Source organism: Chrysochloris asiatica, unplaced genomic scaffold, assembly GCF_000296735.1.
Source record: "Chrysochloris asiatica unplaced genomic scaffold, ChrAsi1.0 scaffold00169, whole genome shotgun sequence".
In the NCBI taxonomy this organism is placed as follows: Eukaryota; Metazoa; Chordata; class Mammalia; order Afrosoricida; family Chrysochloridae; genus Chrysochloris; species Chrysochloris asiatica.
Window position 1 is genome coordinate 6,696,926 of NW_006408687.1, and position 11,706 is coordinate 6,708,631.

The window sequence follows — 11,706 nt, forward strand, 5'->3', positions numbered from 1 at the left end:
TTTTAACTGATGGTATATGGAGGGGATTATAATCAATGTAATGAAACAAGTTATATGAATTGTTTATTGTGAAACTGATGATGCGCCCTGTAAACGTTCTCTCAATCCACAATAAAATCCTTAAATTAAAAAAAAAAAAAAATTCATCAATTCTTCTGTCTTCTTTACTCATTGTCCAACTTTCACATGCATATAAGGTTACTGAAAATACCATGGTCAGGTGTACCTGAGTCCTCAAACGAATATCTTTGCTCTTGAACACTTTAAAGAGGCTTTGTGCAGCAGATTTGCCCAATGTAATACATCATTTGATTTCTTGACTGCTGCTTCTATGAGTATTGATTGTGGATCTAAGCGAAATGAAGTTTTTGACAGCTTCAATCTTTTCTTTATTTATCATGACATTATTCATTGGTCCAATGGTGAGGATTTTCATTTTCTTTACACTGAGGTGCAACCCATACCGAAGGCTGTGGTTTGATCTTCATCAGTATTTTAAGTCCTCTTCACTTTCAGTAAGCAAGATTATATAATCTGCATGTCACAGGTTGGTGATGTGGGGACTAGTTAGTCCCAAGCCTGTGTGTCAGTTGATGGTCTGAATACCTCTGTTGGCACACTTGATAGCAGCATCTGAAGGACCCATAGCCTACAGGTCAGTTAATGGGCTTCAGGTCTCTGCTGGCTTATATCCCAAGAACCAGACACTGAGAGGGTTGCAGAGTCCAACAGAGAGTGAACTTTGCCAGAACACCATCCATTTACTGGAAGCAGACCACACCCCCAAAGACACTTCCCTTCCAACTGATTGGCTACTCACATCAAATCACAAAATAGGAAGTGATTATATAGTGTCCCAAACTACTGAGAATCACAGCCTAGCTTCGTTGATGCATCTATTAACTATCACAATAGATAAATTTGAATTATATATCATAAAGCTGTTCTTAATTATTTATTTTTACTGGAATCAAAGCATCTGAAAGTCATGATATGCTATGTGTAACACCCTGAAATGTTGAACCATAAACCGTTAATAGAAAATAAGACTTTATTAAAATTAATTATTTCACAACTGTGTCGACAAAAAGCAAGCCAACTGAGCTAAGCTTATCAAGTTTCTAATGTTTGTCTTGATATTAATTTGCTCTTTAATTATTTTGTTGCCTACCACTATTTGCTAGCAATCAAGCACTAATGACATTAAAAATTTCAGAAAATTTCAAAAGTAAAACTTTAAAATATCTAACACTTTCAATACTTTGATATGACTTTGTCTTCAAATTAAGACTGCAGGGAAACATCTGGATCTGGGGAAACATCTAGATTTGGAAAAACATCAAGGTTTGCAGGGAAGAGCTTTGATAATCCGTGGCTTTCTAGAAAATGTCCACATTTCTCTAAGAGCTCTTTCTTTCTGGTTGGCCTTCAATTGCCATTCCATCATTATCCCTTCTCATACTGCTTCACAGCCATAAAGCTGTTGTTGTTGTTGTTAGGTGCCATCAAGTCAGTACCAATTCATAGGGACCTTATACACAACAGAATGAAACATTGCCAGGTCCTATGCCAACCTCACAATCGTTAAGCTTGAGCTCATTGCTACTGCCAGTAGCAATGTACCAATCCGTCTTGGAGATCTTTCTCTTTTTTGCTGGCCCTCCACTTTACCAAGCATGATGGTCTTCTCCAAGGACTAATACCTCCTAATAATACGTCCAAAGTATGAGAGATGAACTCTAGCTATCCTGGCTTCTAAGGAGCATTCTGACTGTACTTGTAATACAGATCTGTTGGTTCTTTTGGATGTCCATGGTACTTTCAATATTCTCCTCCAACACCATAACTCAAATGCAGCAGTTCTTTTATGGTCTTCACTTTTCATTGCCCAATTTTTGCATCCATATAAGCTTACTGAAAATACCATGGTTTGGGCGAAGTGCGCCTTAGTCCTCAAACTGATATCTCTGTTCTTGAACACTTTAAAAGGTCTTGTGCAGCAGATTTGCCTAATGCAATACACCATTTGATTTCTTGACTGCTGCTTCCATGACTGTTTATGGTTGACCCAAACAAAGTGAAGTCTTTGACAACTTCGATCTTTTCTCCATTTATCTCGATGCTATTTATTGGTACAATGGTGAAGATTTTTGTTTTCTTTACATTGAAGTGCACCCCATACCAAAGTCTTTGATCTTCATCAGTAAATATTTTCAGTCCTCTTAGCTTTCAGCAAGCAAGTTTGTATCATCTACTTATCACAGGTTGTTTATGAGTCTTCCTCCAATCCTGATGCCACGTTCTTCATATAACCCAGCTTCACTGATTATTTGCTCAGTATAGAGACTGAATAAGTACAGTGTGATAATACAACCCTGGCAGACACCTTTCCTAATTTTAAACCATTCAGTGTTCCCTTGTTCTGTTCAAACAACTGCCTTTGATTTGTGTACAGGTTGCTCATGAGCACAATTAAGTGTTCTGGAAGACTCATTCTCCACAAAGTTGTCTATAGTTTCCACACAGTTGGAAGCCTTTGCATAGTCAGCTTTGTTCATGCTTCTCCCTCTTCGTGAATATCCCTCACTGCCTTCAAGGACCCATCTAGCTTCTCTTTTATCTTCCCTGTCTCCCCTACCACCTATCTGTCAGTTTGTCATACTGTGTTGGCATGCGTGTGATTGTGGTAGTGGAAGCTATGCCACACATATTCCAAATACTAGAAGGGTCACCCACAGCGGACAGGATTATAGGGAACTTCCAAACTAAGACAGACTAGGAAGAAAGGCCTGCCAATCCACTTTTAAAAAATCATTCCATCTTACGAATCATAAACAGAACACTGTCTAACTAACTTGTTTTGCACACCTAACCAGAAGGGATCCATTTCTACAGCAAGTTTGGTATAGGGCCAGTGAAGGTGTGAGAAACCCTTGGGAGACATGGATTAGCACAATGATGCCCTTGAAACATGCCAGCAATTACGAAGATGAAATAGGACCTGGCCACTTGTTGTTCTGTTGTATATAGGTCAACATGGGTCAGAGTTGACTTTGTGGTAACTATAGCTCTGACTTCCCAGACCTGGGAAGTGCTAAGAGAGCAAAAGCATGCTTATCTTACTAAATGTATTTCCAGCAAAACACAGACCCAGGCATGAAGAAAATATTCCATAAATATCCCCTTCTTTGTATTCTCGTAGTCTTGACACATATTTACTTCTCTACACTTAACCTCACTGTGCTGGAATTGTTTATTTCCAATGACCCCACCCTCACAGTCCCCTCCTTCTATGAATTTTTAAGGCAGGGATAATGTCTTCTTTATCACATAATACTTAATTGTTGTTGTTAAGTGCTGTAGAATCGGTTCCAACTCATCGTGACCCTGTGTAGGGTTTCCAAGGAGTGGCTGATGGGCTTGCATCACCTACTCTGTGGTTAGCAGGCCGGTGTTTATCCTACATTGTCACACCAGGACTCCAGATACGCAATAATATCTGCTAAATTTAAACGAATTAAATACACATATTTTCTAATCTCCAGATGCTCAACATCTTAAGGAAAATTAAATCATGCAAACAATTTAATAAAGTACTGTGTGAGTTAATGCGCTGGACTGCAAAGTCAGTTTTAATTACAAAATCTGTGGCTCAAGCTCATTAACTGCTCCTCGGAAACCCTATACAGGGTTACTATGGGTTAGAACTCAAAGACACTTAACAACAACAACATGTGGGAAACCTATAAATGTGGTATGTTCACAGTCTTATGAGAATTCTAATAAATGAACTACACATTTTGATGTAGAAGTGCTCAGTTCTGCAGACCTTATGTTGTTGTTGTTACGAGCCATGGAGTCGGTTCTGACTCACAGTGACCCTGTACAGGGTTTGTGAGGAATGTCTGCTGAGTTTGAACCACCCACTTTGCGGTTCAAACTGAATGTGTGGTCCCAACTGACCTTGCAGTCCAGTGCTTATCCGACAGCACCACACCAGATCTTCACATGTTGTTGCTGTTGTTATTAAGTGCCATTGAGTTGGTGCCAACTCATAGCAACCCTGTCCAATGTTTCTGAGGAGGAACTGATGGATTTGAACTGCCGACCTTGTGGTTCACAGTCCAGTGCTGATTCTACAGCACCAAATCAGGACATTTTCATATAGCTCTTCATATAAGCCACAGTATTTGAGCTGTTATTCAAAGAATTAGAGTAAATTCATCAGGAAAGCAGGTAAACGGGATTTTAAACTGAAGGCATTCAGCACCAAGACATTAACATACCCCTAGTGGTTCTGATGCAGCTTCAGGGTAGGGTACTCGACAGAAGTAGCTGCCAGGAGAATGGAAAAGTGGACTTTAAGACATAAGCAAGAGAGAGGGGTTATAGGATCAGAGCTATGCCACCCCCTCTTCAGCTGCCCTCATTCTAGCTTGTTGACCATGTAAGACGTGTCCAGTCATAGTTATGATGTGTCAAAGGCTACAGGGACATGATGAAGACACATGAGAACCAACTTATGACCCAGGACTGTGTTCTAACCAGTGAGCAGTGAGCCAGCACACATGCTACGTAAATCACAAACTGAAGCAGAAGCCAAAAATGCAGCAGAACTAACAAAGCTGGTTTTTTATGGAAAGCTAGCATCACTCACTTGAAGATTCCTATCCTCTCTGATTTTCTCACCCCAGAGGAATCTTTCTCTCCTTTAAAAATCCACCAGGGTACTTATTTTTTGTACTTAGAACACTTTGAATTTTTTTTTTTTTTTTTTGATTGTATGGCAGTTGTTTGTCTCCAATCCTGATACCATCTTTTTTCTCTCCTTGATTTATTTATACAGATATATCAAATATAATGCAACTCAGAAAGATACCTTGGGAGCAAGGTTGAGTGTAAATCAATTTAAAAACAAATATTGTTGGATTTTAAGTTCCAAGAAGCTGAACTTATGCCCCCCCTTTATAAGTCCCACAGCACTAAACAAGAGATATTTGTGGAATAAAACAGCATTATGACAACAATATGGAAACATAAAAACGTCCTTTAGTTTTTAAAAGAAGTTGACATTTTGTAATCTTGTCTAGAAAACCCATCTATTTACTAGAATATTTGCATAAATATTTACTCTGTATTCTCTTAAATTTGTATCTTTCCTAATCATGCCCTACTGTGATTGTCTTACTATTATTATTATTTGCTTTGTCAAAGTTATATCTTTTATAGATTTTATTTTTTTTTAATTTAAGGTTTTTATTGTGGATTGAGTGAAAGTTTACAGGGCATATCATCAGTTTTACACCCTTTTATAGATTTTTTTTTTTTGGAAAAAAGTGGCCCTTAGATTTTATATCTACTTTTTGTTTCCTGGTAGACTAGAGATATATTTGTTTCAGCAAAAAAAATTACAGCATAAAAAACAAAGAAACAAAAATATTTGACACTGAGAGACAATATCTGAAAGAAAGTTTACAGTAATCAGTATATGCGATAAATTACAAAGATCTGTGGATATTTTAATGGGAGAAAATAGCCAGAAGACACACAAAAATACTTTTTTAAATGCAGCATCATTGCCAAAGTATATGAAAAGATCTTTATAAAACAATTTTCACTTTTAACATCTCATTTTCAGCCCTCTTGGAATTTGCATTCTGAAATTCTGATGTTCTACTACAGTTTTATAGAATAGTCATTCTCTCATTTCATGACCCACAATGACTGGTTCCTAGCACTTCCTGGTAGATATACAGCACTTCAAGGCTAATAGTTCATTTTAATTGGCAACAAGTTCAGTGCAAATAAAATTGTATTTAGCAGCTTAGAAGATTCATGATGGAGAGGCATTCTCCTCTTAATTCTTATTGCTTCCCCAGAGTGAAATCACTTCTCTTTTTAGGAAGGTGAAGGTTGGTCATTCAAACCTACTGACAATTACTAGCAATAATTTTGTTGTAAGTTTCACAAGGAGTTTCTATACTACTACTAATGGTTTCAGTTACTATGAAAACAAGCCACGTTTTTTGTGTTTGGTAAAGTTCCCCTTGGGTTTGATACAAAAAAGCAGGACCTAACTATCAGTCAGGAGCTCTGGTAGCATAGTGGCTATGAATTGGGCTGCTAACTTCAGGGTCAGCAGTTTGAAACTACCAGCTGTTCCGCTGGAGAAAGATGAGGCTTTCTGCTCCCGTAAAGATTTACAGCCTCGGAAACCCCGTACAGGGTCTCTATGAGTCGGAACCAACTCCATGGCACATAACAACAACTATCAGTCATTTCTCTACTGCATGGGGTCAAATTTGTAACTGGATCTTAGCTAATTGCTTCTCTGATTAGTAGCAAAGAGAGTCAAAATAGGTACTAATTGGTTCACACTTTATCCGGCATGGACAATACTCAAGGACATGGCTAAGAAATCTTTTAAATCAAGTCTCACTTTTCAGTGGCAATTTTTATTTTACTGATTTGAATGCAAAAAAGAGAAGCCGCTTGATTTCAAAACCTGGAGCTTTGGATTCTCAGCCAAGATTTATTCTCCAAATGAACAGAAGCCAGAGAACTACTAACTAAAGCAGATTTTGTTTGAGCTTCTCAATTCCTTGAATGACTTCTCTTTTGTTAGACTTTTCAGCCAGGGCCTGAGATAGCCGCTTCAGGAAACCACGTGGCTTACTGTACCCAGATGAGTGGTGGCAAGGAAAGAGAACACTTTCTGGGTTCTGAGTACCTGATTCTACCTACTCCTTGCCTAGGTTACACTCATTCAAAGACTTGAGCCTTCAAGCTCAGATGACCCTTGGAGTCCAGGATGTGTTCACATACTTCCTGGGGCCATCTCACTTACCTCCCTCTTTACTAACTTCTCAGCAATTCTCACTTGCCCCCTGATTTCTTTTGAGTAAGGGTGTAGTAGCTGCATGTTGGAGAGCAAGACCCACCTCAGTCACTATACTCTTCTCTTTCCCTTGAAGTGGGGAATTTTTCATATTGGTTGGCAAATTTCCGTTTGTTTTGATGACTTCTGAGTAACGCAGCAAAGGAAGTCTTACGGGTGACACTTCGGGATATTTCCCGGATCTTGGCCTTCCTGGTGGGGGAAGAACTTCGGACTATGGGGGAGACTGGGAAAATAGGCTTGCCCCGAGGGGCTCCTAGTAGCTGCCATATTTCCCCAGAGGTATTACTGGTCAGATACTGCCATGGTTTCTTGCCACTGCTGTCCCGGATATTCACCCGAGAAGATAACCTTTGTACTAGCCATTTGATGACCCCCTGGTGACCATGAATGGCTGCAAGGTGCAGCGGGGTGTATCCACAACCAGATTTCACATTTACATCAAGAACAATCCCTGCCTTCTGTGCTCCTGAGACCAAGTCCTCAAGGGCCCTGAGGTTGCCATGCTTGGCCATCCAGTGTAAGGCAGTGTACCCAGTCAAGAAGTCTTTGTGCAGAGCCAGCTGAGGGTCCTCCCAGAACAAGGTCAGCACCTGAAGCCAGGATCCACTGGCGAGTTTCACAATCCATTCGTGCTCCCTGGCTTCTAGGGGTACCAGGGATGATTTGTGTTCATGTCTGTGCATGTCCAAGGCTGAAGGCCCCTCCCTATAGAGCACCCACGAGCTGAGTGCCCAACCCCCCTCAGTAACAACAGCCTTACCATTGGAAAGTTTTGGAATCAATGCAGCATCCACCCTGGGACTGGGCATTGCCCCAGCCTTGGAGGATTTCCTGGAGCTGGGCCGAGGTGGACGCCGACTCCTTTTTAGCAAGTCTTCATCAAGTACCTCCTCATCAGAGGAGGATAATTTGGCCCGCCGTGCCCGAGAGCTCCTCCTGAGTGATCGCCTTAACTTGGAAGCTGGCCAGGGTAGAGGTTCCTGGGGATGGCCTGCCAGGCCATTAGCCTCTACTGGGGCTTGCTCAGTAGTATGGCCCACTCCTCTGTTCCTGAGGTCCTGAGGGCTCTTGCTGGGGCTTCGCTCTTCTGGAGATACAGAAATGCCTCCAGCTGGACTCCTGCGCTTTCCGCAATCTGGGGTGCCCACGGCAATCTGCAGACCGTCTTCAGAACCCCCAGGGGACTCTTTGGGTGCACTGCTGCTCTCCTCACTGCCGTGGCTCTCCTGATCCACAAAATCATACAGATCTTGGAGGGACAACTGACAACGGATGCTACGAAACACTGTCAGTGGAGGGCTACCAGATCCAGGTTCTGAGGACTCATCAGGTACAACAGGAAAGAGAGCGTGAGAGGAGAGAGGGGGGCCTGTTGGCGGCGCTGAATTTGTCTCTGTGGACAGTTGCAAGAAGTTATCTGGTAGTACCGACCAAGCCCGGATCGGGCTCTGATCCTGGGCCTCCGGCACCTGGGGGTGTCTGGCCACCCACTCTAGAGTTCGCAGCTGTTGCTGCTGCTGGGTCGAATACTGTTGGGTGCAAGGGGCCAAAAGCTCTAGTCGGTCTCCAGCGGGAGGACGGTGAGGCTGGAGAGCGGGCAAGGAAACTCTGCTCAACGCAGGCCCGACGGTCGCGGGAGGCGTAGGGGTGACCGCAGGCTCCTGCGTCCGCTTCTGCTCCGGCTCAGCAGGCACGCCTTCCAGCCGCTCCTTCGGAGCCCCGCGGTCATCCTGGGCAGGCAGACCCAGCGCCGATTTCTCCTTGGCGGTGGCGGAATTTGGAAGCGCGTCCAGATGCGACTCGCCCGGGAGCCCCTCTACGCTGTTCTGTAGGCATTCCCAGCAACACTGGCCCTGAGTCTCCACCGCCGCACACCGCACTCCCGCCCGAGCCGACACCGCAGGCGCTAGTGCCGGCGCTATCTGGTGGGAACTGACCCTCTGCCCGCCGCCTCCCGGAACCGCCTCCCGGGCGTCCTTGGCCGGGTGTCCATTGCAACCTGCATCGGTGACTCGAGCTGCGGCACCTGCAGGCTCCTCCTCTCGCTCCTGGTCGCGTCGCCGCCTAGGCTGCGGCTGCGATTGCTGCCGGCGCGCGCCTCGCGGGGAGCAAGGTGCAGCTCCTCCTGCAGGGACGGCGGCCACGGACGGGTCGCGGGGTCGCAGCAGCCGTTCCTCCCCTAAAAGGTCCCTGTACCTTCTCTTGAGCACCACATACTTGGTGCCGTCGGGGTCCTGGCGCACTGCGGCGACTGAGTTGACGAAGCCCTTGAAGAGCTCGCGGCGACGCTTGTGCTCGCCGGGGGACGCGTCGGGGTCTCGGAGGAAGCTCTTGAAGTGGGTCACCAAAGCAGGATTTGTCACTCGGCCCCCGGCCTGGCACAAAAAGTCCAGTAGTGCCTCCTGGCTTAGCTCCTGGGCCATCGCTGACACGTTCCTTGTTCCCCGGGTGTCTGCGTCTCACCCTCCGGGGGCTCTTCGCCGCCAGCAGAAACCCGGGCTCGGCGCGTGTCACCTGCACCCCGGGCGGCGGCAGTCGCCTCCATCAGCTGCGGAGCCCTGCGCCGCCTGCAGCCCCCGAGCGCGCCAGGCTGACCGCGGGTCCCCGGAGAGGCGGTCCCTGACTCAGTCCCCGCGCGCAATCCTGGTGGGAGAGGGCGGCTCCCAGTCCGCCTCGGCGCGACGCTGACCTCTCGCAGCAAGTCCCGGCAACGAAAGTTCCCGGGATAGGTCGGAGTCAGTTTCACCTGCGTCCTGGTTACGCCTTCTCTCCGGCTCTGGGGGAAGGGTGCGGCCCGCCTCCTGATGTCCCTCCGCCCTCTGAGGGGCCCCCACCCCCTGTCACCCATCCCAGATGAGTCAGGCGGGTCCGAGTCGGAGAGCGATCGGGTAGGTGAGGTTGGGAGGACGTGGGAGCCGCCAGCGAACCGCTCTACTGGACGAGCAGCCGCTCCTGCCCGGAAAGTGGAAGGCAGGTAGGCGACCCGCGGCTCCTCTGGGTCTCCGCCACGTAGGAAACCAAAGCTGTACAAGATCCTTTCCGGCCCTCTCCTAGAGCTGCTTAAGTTATGGCTGAAGTCGGTGGCTGGGAGAAGGTACAATTTAACCTTCACAAGGTGCCTTTATTAATACTATAGAGAAAACATTTCTGATTCCCTGAGGCAATATTGATGTTTGAGAAACTCACTTTGCATTCAAAGCGACTCTCTCTTCATGTGGAGGTTTCGCTGAGGCTCCGAATTCCAAGGGATTCAAATATAACAAAATGTACACTGAGCTGAGCTCTGGTAGCCTAGTGGTTACGAATCGGGCAGCGAACCTTAAGGTCAGCTGTTCGAAACTACCAGCCGCTCTGCGGGAGAAAGATGAGACTTTCTGCTCCCGGAAAGATTTACAGCCTCGGAAACCTTGTACAGGGTCGCTATGGGTCGGAACTCGACGGCACTTAACAACAAAAACACTGAGAAAAGACCTTCACCTGAAGATATAGCATACACATTACAGTGTAGCAGAATTGAAAGCATGAGCAATTTATACAAAAGGCCCACTTAATGATCACTTGTACAGAGAAAAATAAATGAAGATAAGAAAGTCAAGAAAAGAGGTAGGGAATGGACCAAAGAGTTCCAAAATTAGCCTATATATGCTATCAGAAAAGAAAATAAAGCAAAAGGAATAGAAATGCTTATTTAAAATGTAATTCGAGGAGAACACACATTAAAAAGAAATCACCTGAAGTTACTGACCAGGGTCATATTCCGCCTATCTTATGTCTTCATAATTGTCTCACATTATGATGGAGGGGAAAACCACTACTTGTTAGTTGATGGCTTCAGCAACTAAAATGAACAAGAATTATGTCTCAACAAATAGGTAAGGCGTTTGATACCGAATGTTAGTGTTATGGGTGGGGGGAAGGACTAGTTCATGAAGAAAGACGTTATGCTTGGTAAAGTAGAGGGCCAGTGAAAAATAAGACACTCAAGGTAAGGAGGTGGATTGATGGTGGTGGTTGCTACAATGGGCTCAAACAGCAAGATTGTGAGGATGATGCAAGGGCAAGCAGTGTTTCCTTCTGTACATAGCGTCACTATCAGTCAAAACCACCTTGACTACCTAACAACACCAACCATAGTGTTACATTGCTTGATTTAGTCTAAAATGTGTATACATAAGCCTCTGTGTTTGCTTAAGTGGTGAAGATGTCTTTTCTCTAGGCATGTAAGTTTTCCTCCTCACGTTTAAAATGTTGAGCATTTTACACACTAGCCTAATATGATCCCACTCCTCTTTGGTGGTGATGGTGGTTATATAGGGTTCCAAGGCTGTGAACCTTTATGGGAGCAGAAAGCCTCATCTTTCTCCCACGGAGCTAATGGAAGATTTGGACAGCTTACCTTGCAGTTAGTAACCCAATGTGTAACCCAGGGCTTCTCACAAAGAACAATTGGCTCTCTTTCTCCTTTGAGGGGTTGTCGATTTCACCCTAATTGGAAGTGTGTAGGCTAAAACCAAATCCACTGCTTTGAAGTTGATTCTGACTCTTAGTGACAGAAAAGGATAGAGTAGAACTGCTTCCAAGGCTGTACACCTTTATGGAAGCAGACTGCAACGTTTCTCCCTCAAGTCAGCAAGTGGCTTCCAACTGCTGACCTTTCAGTTAGCAGTCCAATGCTTAACCCATTGGCCACTGGTGGTGGTTATGTGCCGTGGAGTCAGTTCCGACCCATAGCGAACCTCTACAGGGTTTCTGAGGCTGTAAATCTTTACGGGAGCAGAAAGCTTCATCTTTCTCCCGCAGAACAG

General features: G+C 45.0%; 1 protein-coding gene across 1 annotated transcript; it reads right to left on the minus strand.

The window, feature by feature from the left end:
* Positions 1-6,942: 6,942 nt before the first annotated feature.
* SOWAHB (sosondowah ankyrin repeat domain family member B) lies at positions 6,943-9,324 on the minus strand. The gene has a single exon (XM_006871584.1). The coding sequence runs from the start codon at positions 9,322-9,324 to the stop codon at positions 6,943-6,945; it is 2,382 nt and encodes a 793-aa protein (XP_006871646.1).
* Between the last annotated feature and the right edge of the window lie 2,382 nt (positions 9,325-11,706).